Raw genomic sequence first — 15,004 nt, forward strand, 5'->3', positions numbered from 1 at the left:
AACTGAGGCAGAAGAACAGATAAGTGACCTGGAAGACAGAATGGTGGAATTCACTGCTGTGGAACAGAATAAAGAAAAAAGAATGAAAAGAAATGAAGAAAGTCTAAGAGGCTTCTGGTACAACATTGAATGCAACAATATTTGCATTATACAGGTCCCAGAAGGAGAAGAGAGAGAGAAAGGACCCAAGAAAATATCTGAAGAGATTATAGTCGAAAACTTCCCTAACATGGGAAAGGAAATAGCCACCCAAGTCCAGGAAGCGCAGAGAATCCCATACAGGATAAACCCAAGGAGAAACATGCCTAGACACACAGTAATCAAATTGGCAAAAATTAAAGACAAAGAAAAATTATTGAAAGCAGCAAGGGAAAAATGACAAATAACATACAAGGGAACTCCCATAAGGTTAGCAGCTGATTTCTCAGCAGAAACTCTACAAGCCAGAAGGGAGTGGCATGATACACTTAAAGTTTGTGATGAAAGGGAAGAAACTACAACCAAGATTACTCTACACAGCAAGGATCTCATGCAGATTCGATGGAGAAATCAAAAGCTTTACAGACAGGCAAAGGCTAACAGAATTCAACACCACCAAACCAGCTCTACAACAAATGCTAAAGGTACTTCTCTAAGTAGGAAACACAAGAGAAGAAAAGACCCTATAAAAACAAACCCCAAAAAATTAAGAAAATGGTAACAGGAACATACATATGGATAATTACCTTAAACGTGAATGGATTAAATGCTCCAACTAAAAGACACAGGCTTGCTGAATGGATACAAAAACAAGACCTATATATAAATGCTGTCTACAAGAGACCCACTTCAGACCTAGGGACACATACAGACTGAAAGTGAGGGGATGGAAAAAGATATTCCATGCAAATGGAAATCAAAAGAAAGCTGGAGTAGTAATACTCATATCAGATATAATAGACTTTAAAATGTTACAAGAGACAAGGAAGGACACTATATAATGATCAAGGGATCAATCCAAGAAGAAGATATAACAATTATAAATATATATGCACCCAACATAGGAGCACCTCAATACATAAGGCAACAGCTAACATCTCTAAAAGAGGAAATCGACAATAACACAATAATAGTGGGGGACTTTAACACGTCACTCAAACCAATGGACAGATTGGTCCAAACAGAAAATTAATAAGGAAACACAAGTGTTAAATGACACAACAGCAGAGAGATTTAATTGATATTTATAAGACATTCCATCCAAAAACAGCAGATTACACTTTCTTCTCAAGTCTGCACAGATCATTCTCCAGGATAGATCACATCTTGGGTCACAAATCAAGCCTCAGTAAATTTAAGAAAATTGAAATCATACCAAGCATCTTTTCTGACCACAAGGCTATGAGAATAGAAATCAATTACAAGAGAAGATCTGTAAAAAATACAAACACATGGAGGCTAAACAATATATTACTAAACCAAGAGATAACTGAAGAAATCAAAGAGGAAATCAAATACCTAGAGACAAATGACAATGAAAACACGATGATCCAAAACCTTTGGGATGTGGCAAAAGCAGTTCTAAGAGGGAAGTTTACAGCTATACAAGCCTACCTCAAGAAACAAGAAAAATCTCAAATAAACAATCTAACCTTACTCGTAAAGGAACTAGAGAAATAAGAACAAACAAAACCCAAAGTTAGCAGAAGGAAAGAAATCATAAAGATCAGAGCAGAAATAAATGAAATAGAAACAAAGAAAACAAAAGCAAAGATCAACAGAACTTAAAGCCGGTTCTTTGAGAAGATAAACAAAATTTATAAACCATTAGCCAGACTCATGAAGAATAAGAGGGAGAGGACTCAAATCAATAAAATTGAAATGAAAAAGGAGAAGTTTAAACAGACCGCAGAAATACAAAGCATCCTAAGAGACTACTACAATCAACACTCTGCCAATAAAATAGACAACTTGGAAGATATGGACAGATTCTTAGAAAGATATAACCTTCCAAGACTGAACCAGGAAGAAACAGAAAATATGAACAGAACAATCACAAGTCATGAAATTGAAACTGTGATTAAGAATCTTCCAACAAACAAAAATCCAGGACCAGATGGCTTCACAGGTGAATTCTATCAAACATTTAGAGAAGAGCTAACACCCATCCTTCTCAAACTCTTCCAAAAATTTGCAGAGGAAGGAACACTCCCAAACTCATTCTATGAGGCCACCATCACCCTGATACCAAAACCAGACAAAGATACTACAAAAAAAGAAAATTACACAACAATATCACTGATGAATATAGATGCAAAAATCCTCTAGAAAATAGTAGCAAACAGAATCCAACAACACATTAAAAGGATCATACACCATGATCAAGTGGGGTTTACCCCAGGCATACTAGGATTTTTCAATATATGCAAATCAATCAATGTGATACACCATATTAACAAACTGAAGAAGGAAAACCATATGATCATCTCAGTAGATGCAGAAAAAGCTTTTGACAAAATGCAACACCCATTTATGATAAAAATTCTCACATTTGGGCATAGAGGGAATCTAGCTCAACATAATAAAGGCCATATATGACAAACTCATAGCAAACATCATTCTCAATGGTGAAAAACTGAAAGCATTTCCTCTAAGATCAGGAACATGACAAGGATGTCCACTCTCACCCCTACTGTTCAACATAGTTTTGCAAGTCCTAGCCACGGCAATCAGAGAAGAAAAAGAAATAAAATGGATACAATTTGGAAAAGAAGAAGTAAAACTGTAACTGTTTGCAGATGACATGATACTACATAGAGAGAATCCTAAAGACGCCACCAGAAAACTACTAGAGCTAATCAATGAATTTGGTAATGTTGCAGGATACAAAATTAATGCACAGAAATCTCTTGTATTCTTATACACTAATGATGAAAAATCTGAAAGAGAAATTAAGGAAACACTCCCATTTACCACTGCAACAAAAAGAATAAAATACCTAGGAATAAACTTACCTAGGGAGACAAAAGACCTGTATGCAGAAAACTATGACACTAATGAAAGAAATTAAAGATGATACCAACAGATGGAGAGATATACCAGGTTCTTGGATTGGAAGAATCAATATTGTGAAAGTGACTATACTACCCAAAGCAATCTACAGATTTAATGCAATCCCTATTAAATTACCAATGGCATTTTTTACAGAACTAGAACAAAAAATCTTAAAATTTGTATGGAGACATAAAAGACCCCAAATAGCTAAAGCAGTCTTGAGTGAAAAAAACGGAGCTGGAGGAATCTGACTCCCTGATTTCAGACTATACTACAGAGCTACAGTAATGAAGACAATATAGTACTGGCACAAAAACAGAAACACAGATCAATGGAACAAGATAGAAAGCCCAGAGATAAACCCACACACCTATGGTCAACTAATCTATGACAAAGGAGGCAAGGATATACAATGGAGGAAAGACAGTCTCTTCAACAAGTGGTGCTGGGAAAACTGGACAGCTATATGTAAAAGAATGACATTAGAACACTCCCTATCACCATACACAAAAATAAACTCAAAATGGATTAGAGACCTAAATGTAAGACCAGACACTATAAAACTCTTAGAGGAAAACATAGGAAGAACACTCTTTGACATAAGTCACCACAAGATCTTTTTTGATCCACCTCCTAGAGTAATGGAAATAAAAAGAAAAATAAACAAATGGGACCTAATGAAACTTCAAAGCTGTTGCACAGCAAAGGAAACCGTAAACAAGATGAAAAAACAACCCTCAAAATGGGAGAAAATATTTGCAAACGAATCAACAAAGGATTAATTTCCAAAATATATAAACAGCTCATGCTGCTCAATATTAAAAAAAGCAAACAACCCAATCCAAAAATGGGCAGCAGACCTAAACAGACATTTCTCCAAAGAAGACATACAGATGGTCAAGAAGCACATGAAGAGCTGCTCAGCATCACTAATTATTAGAGAAATGCAGATGAAAACTACAATGAGGTATCACCTCACACCAGTTAGAATGGGCATCATCAGAAAATCTACAAACAACAAATACTGGAGAGGGTGTGGGGAAAAGGGAACCCTCTTGCACTGTTGGGAGTGTAAATTGATACAGCCACTATGGAGAACAGTATGGAGGTTCCTTAAAGAACTAAAAATAGAACTACCATATGATCCAGCAATCTCACTACTGGACATATACCCTCGGAAAACCATAATTCAAAAAGACACATGTGAAAAGCAGCGGGGGTGGGGGGTTGTGGTGTGATGAATTGGGAGATTGGGATTGACATGTATACACTGATGTGTATAAAATGGATGACTAATAATAACCTGTATAAAAAAATAAATTAAAAAAAAAAGACACATGCACCCCAATGTTCATTGCGGCACTATTTACAATAGCCAGGTAATGGAAACAACCTAAATGCCCATTGACAGATGAATGGATAAAGAAGATGTGGTACGTATATACAATGGAATATTATTCAGCCATAAAAAGGAACAAAATTGGGTCATTTGTAGAGACATGGATGGATCTAGAGATTGTCATACAGAGTGAAGTAAGTCAGAAAGAGAAAAACAAATATTGTATATTAATGAATATATGTGGAACCTAGAAAAATGGACAGGTGAGCCGGTTGCAGGGCAGAAATTGAGACACAGATGTAGAGAACATGTATGGACACCAAGGGGGGAAAGCGGCGGGGGGTGGGTTGTAAAAAAAGAAAGAAAGAATTCTTTTTTACACTTCAAAAAGTTAATCATAGTCCAGAATAGGAAAATCTACAGAGACAGAGAGTAAATTAGTGGTTGCCAGAGGGTAGGGGAAGGGGAGAATGGGGAATGACTGGTAGTGGGTACAGGGTTTGTTTCTGGCATGATGAAAATGTTCTGGAATTAGACAGTCGTAACGATTGCACAACTTTGTGAATGTAGTATAAACCACTAAATTGTACACTTTAAACATGTGAATTTTATGGTATATGTGAATTACATCTCAATGAACCCATTATTTTAGAAAACAAAAACATAAACAAAAAAAACAACAAAAATAACCATAACTACAATAATTTGTTATTGGATAAAGAATACAAAAAGATTAAACTGTAACATCAGTAACCTAAAATGTGAGGGGGGAGAAGCAAGTAAACACATAAAGTTTCTGTAGGATATCAAAGTTAAGTTTTATCTGCTTAAACTATGGTGCTAGAATTGTAATGTATTTTATGTGAGCCACAAAGGAAAAACATGTAGTAGATACACAAGATTATGATAAAGGATTCAAGGCACACTGCTACAAAAGTCCAAAAATCACAAAGGAAAAGGGCAAGTGAGGAAGCAATGAAGTAAGAGTCTGTAAAAGAATCAGCAAACAATGAGCACAATGGCAATAGGAAGTCCTTACTTATCAATAATTACTTTAATTGTAAATGGATTAACTTATCCAATCAAAAGACAGAATGGCTAAAAGGATTTAAAAAAAGAGACCCAGCTATATGCTGCCTACAGGAGGCTCACTTAAGCTTGAAGGACACACAAAGACTGAGAGGGAAGGGATGAGGAAAGATATTTCAAGCAAATGGTAACCAAAAGAAAGCAGGGATAGCTATACTTATATCAGATAAAATAGATTTTAAGCTGAAAACAGTCACAAGAGATAAGGAAGGTCATTAATAATGATAAATGGGTCAATTAATTGATAACATATAATAATTATAAATATTTATGTGCCAAACTTTGGAGTATCTAAATATATAAAGTAAATACTAACAGAAATAAAAGGAGAAATAAGCAGCAATACTATCTTGTTTGGGGACTTTAATATCCTACTCTCTAAAATGGCTACATCTTCCAGACAGAAAATTAATAAGGAAACAGAAGATTTGAACAACACTACAGGCCAAACAGACGTAATGGACATATAAAGAACATTCCATCCAACAGTAGCAGAATACACATTCTTCTCAAAAAATGTTCACATGGAACATTTCTGTAGATAGATCATATGTAAGGCCACAATACAAGTCTCTATAAATACAGTTAGATAGAAATTATATCAAGTAACTTTCCAGCCACAATGGTATGAAACTAGAAATCAACAACAGGAGAGAAAAGTTGTAAAACTCACAAATATATGGAAATTAAAAAATATGCCTCAGACCCTGAAGCCCTAGGTGTCCCAGTGGTTTTAGCACGATGAGCTCAACTGGCACTGGGTATGACCTGTCAGTCTCTACATTCTCTCCTGATGGGAGAGTTTTTCACGTTGAGTATGCTATGAAGCCTGTGGAAAATAGTAGTACAGCTATTGGAATCAGATGTAAAGATGGTGCTGTCTTTGGGGTAGAAAAATTAGTCCTTTCTAAATTTTATGAAGAAGGTGCTAACAAACGACTTTTTTTTTTTTTTTTTTGCGGTACACGGGCCTCTCACTGCTGTGGCCTCTCCCGTTGTGGAGCACAGGCTTCAGACGTGCAGGCTCAGCAGCCATGGCTCACGGGCCCAGCCGCTCCACAGCATGTGGGATCTTCCCGGACCAGGCATGAACCCGTGTCCCCTGCATCGGCAGGCGGACTCTCAACCACTGCGCCACCAGGGAAGTCCACAAACGACTTTTTAATGTTGATCGACATGTTGGAATGGCAGTAGTAGGTTTGTTGGCAGATGCTTGTTCTTTAGCAGACATTGCAAGAGAAGAGGCTTCCAACTTTAGATCTAACATTCCACTAAAGCATCTTGCAGACAGAGTGGCCATGTATGTACATGCATATACACTCTACAGTGCTGTTAGACCTTTTGGCTACAGTTTCATGTTAGGGTCTTACAGTGTGAATGATGGTGTACAACTTCCAATGTTTATCATTTTTAAAAACCAACTCATTAATTTTTTCTATTGTTTTCCTATCCTCTATTTCACTTATTCCTGCTCTAATCTTTATCACTTCCTTCTTGCTAACTTTGGCCTTATTTTGTTCTTCTTTTTCCACTTCCTTGAAGAGTAAAGTTAGGTTACTTATTTGAGGTCTTTCCCTTTTTCTTTTTCTTTTTTTTTTTAATATTAATTAATTTATTTATGGCTGTGTTGGCTCTTCGTTTCCGTGCGAGGGCTCTCTCCAGCTGCGGCAAGTGGGGGCCACTCCTCATCGTGGTGCGCGGGCCTCTCACTATCGCGGCCTCTCCTGTTGCGGAGCACAGGCTCCAGACGCGCAGGCTCAGCAATTAGGGCTCACGGGGCTAGTCGCTCCGCGGTATGTGGGATCCTCCCAGACCAGGGCTCGAACCCGTGTCCCCTGCATTGGCAGGCAGACTCGCAACCACTGCGCCACCAGAGAAGCCCTTTCCCTTTTTCTAATGTGGAATTTATCACTATGAACTTCCCTTTTAGAACTATTTTTGCATCTGTATTTACAATAGCCAGGACATGGAAGCAACCTAAGTGTCCATCGACAGATGAATGGATAAAGAAGATGTGGCACATATATACAATGGAATATTACTCAGCCATTAAAAGAAACGAAATTGAGTTATTTGAAGTGAGGCGGATGGACCTAGAGTCTGTTATACAGAGTGAAGTAAGTCAGAAAGAGAGAAACAAATACCATATGTTAATACATATATATGAAATCTAAAAAAAAAAATGGTTCTGAAGAACCTAGGGGCAGGATGGGAATAAAGATGCAGATGTAGAGAATGGACTTGAGGACACGGGGAGGGGGAAGGGTAAGCTGTGACAAAGTGAGAGAGTGGCATGGACAAATATACACTACCAAATGTAAAATAGATAGCTAGTGGGAAGCAGCCACATAGCACAGGGAGGTCAGCTCGGTGCTTTGTGACCACCTAGAGGGGTGGGATAGGGAGGGTGGAAGGGAGATGGAAGAGGGAGGAGATATGGGGATATATGTATATGTATAGCTGATTCACTTTGTTATACGTCAGAAACTAACACACCATTGTAAAGCAATTATATGCCAATAAAGATGTTAAAAAATAAAGCTTATGGACTTAACAATATGAAAAATAATATTATCTGAACTGTCAGAAAAAAAATGATAAAAAAAATTGACAAACCTTTAGCCAAACTCACCGAGAGAGAGGACTCAAAGTTAGAAATGAAAGAGGAGACATAAAGGATACCACAAAAAGAAAAAGGATCATAAGAGACTACTACATACAATTATTTGCCAGCAAATTGAAAACCTAGAAGAAATGGAGAAATAGAAAGATACTACCTACCAAGACTGAATCATGAAGAAATAGAAAATCTATAAAGACCAATGAATAAGGAGATTGAATCAGTAGTGAAAAACCTCTCAACAAAGAAAAGCCCAGGACCAAATGGTTTTACTGCTGAATCATATCAAACATTTAAAGAAGAATTAATGCTAAACTTTCTCAAATTTTCCCAAAATTTTGAAGAAGGAATATACCCAAAGACATTTTACAAGGCCAGCATTACTCTGATGCCAAGCCAGATAAGGATACTACAAGAAAAAAAAATTCAGGCCAGCCAATATCCCTGACAAATAGAGATGCAAAAATTCTCAACAAGATACTAGCAAACTGAATTCAATAGCATATTAAAAGGACCATACACCATGATCAAGTGGGATTTATTCCAGGTATGCAAAGATGACTCAAAAATCTGCAAATCAGTCAATGTGATGTACCACATTCCCAGAATTAAAGAAAAAAACATACGATCATCTGAATAGATGCAGAAAAGGCCTGGAAAAAATTCAACAACCTTTCATTATAAAATGTCTCAACAAATTGGGTATAGAAGTCACATAATAAAAGTCATATATGAAAAACTCACAGCTAACATCATACTCAAAAAAAGCTTTTCCTCCAAGATCAGGAACATGGCAAGTGTGACTGGAAGTCCAAGCTTGAGCAATTGGGCAAGAAAAAGAAATAAAAGGCATCCAAGTTAGAAAGGAAGAAGTAAAACAGAAGTAAAACCATGTCTATTTGCAGGTGACATCTTAATATACAGAAAACTCTGAAGACTGTACCACAAAACTGTTAGCATTAATAAATGATTTCAATAAAGTTGCAGGATACAAAATCAACCTACTAAAACCCAGTCATATTTCCACACACTAACAACAAATTATCTGAAAAAGAAATAAAGAAAATAACCCCATTTACAGTAGTATCAAAATCAATAAAATACTTAGAATAAATATAACCCAGGAGGTAAAATATCTATACACTGAAAACTAGAAGACACTGATGAAAGAAACTCAAGAAAATACAAATAAGTGGAAAAAATCTCATTTTCACATATTGTTAAAATGTCCATACTATCCAAAGCAATCTATAGATTCAGTATAATCCCAATCAAGATTCCAGGCAGTTTTTTTTTATCAAAATAGAAAAAAGCAATTCTAAAATTTTCATGGAACCATAAAAGACACCAAATAGCTAAAACAATCTTGAGAAAGAAGAACAAGGCTGGAGGCATCACACTTCCTAATTTCAGACTTTATCAATACAAAACTATATTAACCAAAACAGTATGGTACCAGCATTAAAACAGACATATAGACCAAAAGAACAGAATCAAGAGCCCAGAGATAAACCCATGCATATAAGGTCAACTAATATTTGAAAAAATGTGATCATATACACACACATATATATGTTCTCTATGTATACAATGTAATATTATTCAGTCATAATCAGAAGGAAATTCTGCCATTTGAAACAACATGGATAGACCTTGAAAGCATTTTGCTTGTGAAATAAGTCAGAGAAACACAAATACTGTATGATCTCATGAATATGTGTTACCTAACGAAACTCATAAGAACTCATAGAAACAGAGTTGTTTGGTGTTGTCAGGGGTGAAGAGATGGGGAAAATAGGTGAAGGTGGTCAAAGGGTACAAATTTCCAGTTATAAGATGAATAAGTTCTGGAGATCTAATGTACAGCATGGTGACTATAGTTAACAACACCGCATTGTGTACTTGAAAGATGCTAAGACAGTAACTCTTAAAAATTCTCACCACACACACAAAAAGGCAACTGTGTGAGGTGATAGATGTGCTAACTAAACTTATTATGGGAATCATTTAGCAATATTTATGCACAACAAATCAACAGGTCATGCACTGTAAACTTATATAACATATAATACATGTCAATTACGTCGCAATAAAGTGAGAAAAAAATGAAGAAGTTCAATAGCATGTGTGACACATGGGAAAAGTATCTTTTTTCCTTGGATGTTAGGAAGGCTGATAATCAGTCCCTGGTTTGTTCTTTACTCAAGCCATAGTTCCATACCTTCAAATACCAAATGGACATATAAGGGAGACAAGAATGTGTGTGTATGGCTCACACTTGTGTGTGGGGGTGTGGGTGTGTAGAGGACTGAGTTCACTGAGTATTGAACCCAGCAGTACTCACCGGAGGACCCATTACACCTGGTCCACCCAGGGGCCCTGTGGTCCCTGGTAAGCCTGTCTCTCCTTTTTCTCCATCCTCTCCAGGAAGTCCCCTTCTTCCTGGGTTCCCCTATAACACAGTAAAAATTTTTGAGAAAGGGAAAGTAGTAAAATAATTATGCCACGCAATAAGAGATTTTTGTTGGCACATAAAAAATTACGTTTAATATTTGAAAGATTTCTCAAAAACATCTACCTTAATCATAATGTTAAAAGTATAATTTACCTTTATTCCATCTTTACCCTGGAGACCTTCTTCTCCAGCAGCTCCTGGTTCACCCTATTTGGTAGCAGAAATGTAAGATTTATTATTTCGCTAAATCATTTATCTAAATTTATTTTTTTGCCCCTGGTATCTATAGAAGTAGCAGGTTTATATACATTTATTCCTACTTCTACTTTATTTATAAGGAGTATTTGAAAGTATAATGAACATGATTTAATTTGCCTGGAATAACTCTGAAGATGATTTAAAGAGTCATAGCACTGTAAATTCAAACACAAGATGGTCTCAGAATATTAATAACTTTTAGATAATTAAAGGTAATATATATTCATTTGGTAGCTTTGCATATTTAGACAGCTATACCTATGTTTCTTAGTTCAAAGACTGTAAATACTGAATTTCATAAAATTATAGTATCTTGCTTTTCTTAATTTACATGGATTAATACAACTTAATTCAGTTAAAATTAGTGTACCGGATTTTTAAGGTCTGTATTTTCTCCCTTACAGAGAAGAGGTGACTGTCAAGGCCCTGGTATATTTGGAAGTTGTCTTCTAGACACAGAACTTGTAGAAATGTAGAGCCACAATTTATGAAGCTATTAAAGAAGTACTGGCTCTCGTGCCACCTGAACTATTTACAAGTAAATTAATCAGTGTGTCTTCACAGTTGCTCATTGCTCCAACTGCTGACACTTCCATTACCCTGACCTCATACTTCCCACCCCCTTGAAAAAAAGGGGAAAATGAACAAGAAAGAAATCGAATGCAAAATACATCTCCCAACTTTACCTTTTAGTAAACAAATGTCTCTTAAAATTATCTTGGTCCCTGTTATCTTGGAAAAAAAACTTACCACAGCTTAAATTAACCACTGTCTATATTAGAATAACTTCTGTAAGCTACCTCATCACAATTATCTACAATTGTTTTTGTCTACAAAAATCTACAATTATTTCTTTGAATCTTGTTAACTTTGCATGACTCTAGTTTTTTGTTGCTGTTTTTCTAAACACAAATTAAATTTCAATGTCTGTCTGTCTTGTTAGGTCCGGAAATAGCATGAGAGTTGATCACTAGTATTTGTGAATTTCTTCTTCATGCTAACATTAGTGACAATCACAGTGACTCCACACATTTGGCAAGGATTCTGCTGAGTACATCTGATTCTGAGAAAAAGGTTGTGTGTGGTTAGGACTCTCAATGCTACTAAATTACAATGTGAACAGGGTTTAGCATGCAGCTTTTGAAATTATAAAATAAAGACAAACATTTTCTATAATGCACCAGAAAAGTTTATTATACAATCTTTGAAGTCTTTAGGCTGAGTCTTGAGTCTCTAAAATAGGAGGGCCAGTGCATTAAAATGGTTTCTAGTAGGCACGTACCCGTAACCCTGGCTCCCCAGTCACTCCAACACTGCCTGCAGGTCCAACATCTCCCTGAAGAAACAAAGGGAAAGATTAAACTCTTTTCTACTAAAACTGCATGTCTAATAGTTATGGAGGGTATATCATGAAGACAGGAGTTCCAAAACACTATTTTTTCCTTTTCTTCAGATTAATTTATTTATAATATTTTGCTTTTTCATTTGTATTCCCTCCCATATATAACCGTATATATATATATGTGTGTGTATAGATATACACACACATACTTATCTGCATATATAGAGACAAATAATATTTTTTTCTCAGTAATATTTTATTCTGACTCATTTGAGAACACTTTCCATTTTTATCTGCTGTCCTTTACCTGCTTCCAAGATGGTGGCTGTTTGCCAAAATATTGCAAACATCGGGGAGTCAATGGTGAAAGTTTAGAGACCTCATTTACTATTTAGGAAGGTTACCTTTGCACCTGGCTCTCCTTGCAGACCAGATTCTCCCTCAATACCTGAAGTTCCCTAGAATAGAATGATTTGACACATTGTTTGTACACATTCCTTCACCAACGTAAAGGCAATAACAACCTCATAAGAAGATGGAAGTAATTTTCAGCCCAAGGATGGGATATCTATGTCCAGGAAAGGATTTTTGCTGTTCCTTTATAAACATCATGGCGTAAGACCAGATAATTTCTGGGACCGTTTAACAGTTCAAATGCTAAAACAACATCAACAGAAATCAGGACTGCTTAGACCAGTTTCTTCTAACGCTTCCTCTCGTCCTTTAATCTTTGGTCAAGACAAACTACTTCCCATTTCCTTTTCTAATTTTCTACCCTCATACCCTTACTATTCTCTTGTGTTTTTCACTTTTTATTCTTCCTATCTATTTATGTTGATCCCTCTTGGAATACACTTCTTGAAAAAAATTCCATTTTCTTTATTGGTTTTATAAAATATATCACACAAAGAAGATATGAATTATATATATACATATATACGGCATTTTTTCCCACGCCCCTTTCATGGGTGGGTCCAGTTGGGAAGATTTTGGTTGAAGCTTTTATTTTGAAAACATATAACTTCTTGCAACCTCTGGCTAGTTATAAGCTTCGAGCTCCTATAATTGCTGTTGTATTGTTTTATTTATTTTTTCTCTTGGAGACATTTATCTTGTTGTTGAGAATACTCTGCCTGCCTCTCCCTTCTCTGCTTCCTCACTCTCTTCTCTTACTCTATATGTGTGTATGTATGTATGTGTACTTATACACACACAATTATAAATACATACATATGCATTCTATAATCCCCATGTTTTCAGAGTAGAGGGGTAGTTTAAAGCCATTAACCTATGATACTATCTTGACCAGAAGTTTCCTGTTTGCTTTCTGTCTTCCAGGGATTCCTCAATAGTTCTGATCCATGGGTGATAACCTTCCTAATAATTATTAGCGATTAAAATATCTCTTATGTTGTTACAGTATTTTAGATGAGAAGTTCAATTTTCCATTTTGACCCAGCTTCCACAATCCAGACTCGCTTTGCTTTTTCCAAAATGAAAGCTATACAGGCATAATAGTACAGATGGACTTATAATGAAAAGCCCCAGCCCCATTCCTCAGAGGCAACTACTTTATAAAACAATTTGTTTTTAGTTCTCTTTATGGTTATTTCTATAACCAAGAAATCTACCTCTAATTCTTGATGTATTACCTTGCTAAAAGTTTAGTTCCCTTAAAACTCCCTCCATTTTACCATCATTTCACCAATTTTTAAATAGTTATATTATTTAAAATTTTCTGTTGGTTACCTTTGTGACTTTACTGTTATAAGAGGCAGTGTATTACAGTACTTAAGAGGAAGGACTACGAAGTGAGACTGCCTGAGTTTCTGCTCTGCCTCAGAAATGATAGAATTTAATATCCTAACCTAAGGTTAAAATTATCTCTCAAGCGAGAATTCCAACTCTCTCAGGACTTCTTCCACATCAAAACTGCTTTTAATTCCCTAGACCTCGTCTATTCCCCAGTTTCACCCAATCTGTCAGCTCCTCTCGGCTTCTTTTATTCTTAGGCTAAATCCAATAGTTGATCTTCTGATCTCTGTGGTATCTCTTTTCTTATGCCAATCCTGGATTAGCACTTTAAATTGCCTTCTCCATTTCTATTCCCAGTTGAACATCAATGGAAAAATTACACTCTTGTGCAAAGTGGCTTCATTACATATTGAGAGGCATAGTGACTAAGAGAATGGGTTGCAGAGAGAGACTGCCTAAATTTAAATGCGGGCTCTACCACTACTATTGCTATTGCACTACTATTGCACAGCTATTGCTCTTGAACAAGTTGCTTAACCATTTCATGGCTTAATTTCCTCATCTGCAGAATGAGGATAATTGCATTACCTCATGGGGTATTGTGAGAATTCATTAATATGGTAAAGTACATAAATACTGCTAGGAACATAGAAAGTTCTCTGAAGTTGTTACCTAGTATTAACATCATCATTATTAATATAATGCAAATTCAAAGTCTCCTACTTCAGTTTTACTTTTAATAAGGTATATCTGCTTTTACATGTCTTTAGTTATTTCCCTCTTCCATTATCCTCAACCACTATTCTAAACCAGCATATTTTCCTCAATAGAAAATATGTTCAACCCCTACTCCTTATCATGACAGATTCTTGTCTCCTACCCTATTAAAAATTTTTTTTCAAGTTATGAGGTATGACTTTCCTCTGCTTTTTTAGACTCAGAGGATGGATGTGGCATAGTACAGGTTTTCAGCATTGGCTTTTGAATCAGATGTGGATTCAAAGCCAGGGTCTGCTACCTGTTAACCATTTACCTTGGGCAGAGTAGCAGATTATGACTAACATTCTTCTTTTCTTGTCTCAGGAAACGATATTGCCATCCATCCTGTTGAAA

At 36.0% G+C, this 15,004-nt stretch overlaps 2 protein-coding genes across 2 annotated transcripts in view; one reads left to right on the forward strand and one right to left on the reverse strand.

Moving 5' to 3' along the window:
* COL24A1 (collagen type XXIV alpha 1 chain) overlaps positions 1–15,004 on the reverse strand; it is a 368,814-nt gene that overhangs the window by 106,749 nt on the left and 247,061 nt on the right. The window contains exons 33-36 of the mRNA XM_032642687.1: positions 12,541–12,594; positions 12,077–12,130; positions 10,690–10,743; positions 10,426–10,533 (exon numbers count right to left, since the gene is read on the reverse strand). Of these exons, the coding sequence (XP_032498578.1) occupies positions 10,426–10,533; positions 10,690–10,743; positions 12,077–12,130; positions 12,541–12,594 (270 nt within the window). The remainder of the gene's footprint in view (positions 1–10,425; positions 10,534–10,689; positions 10,744–12,076; positions 12,131–12,540; positions 12,595–15,004) is intronic.
* On the forward strand, positions 6,203–8,671 carry LOC116758658 (proteasome subunit alpha type-3-like). Its single transcript, XM_032641671.1, has 3 exons — positions 6,203–6,392; positions 6,611–6,860; positions 8,629–8,671. Exons 1-3 carry the CDS (start codon positions 6,203–6,205, stop codon positions 8,669–8,671), a joined length of 483 nt encoding a protein of 160 aa, XP_032497562.1.

The sequence above is a fragment of the Phocoena sinus genome, chromosome 1 (genome assembly GCF_008692025.1).
Source record: "Phocoena sinus isolate mPhoSin1 chromosome 1, mPhoSin1.pri, whole genome shotgun sequence".
NCBI lineage: Eukaryota > Metazoa > Chordata > Mammalia > Artiodactyla > Phocoenidae > Phocoena > Phocoena sinus.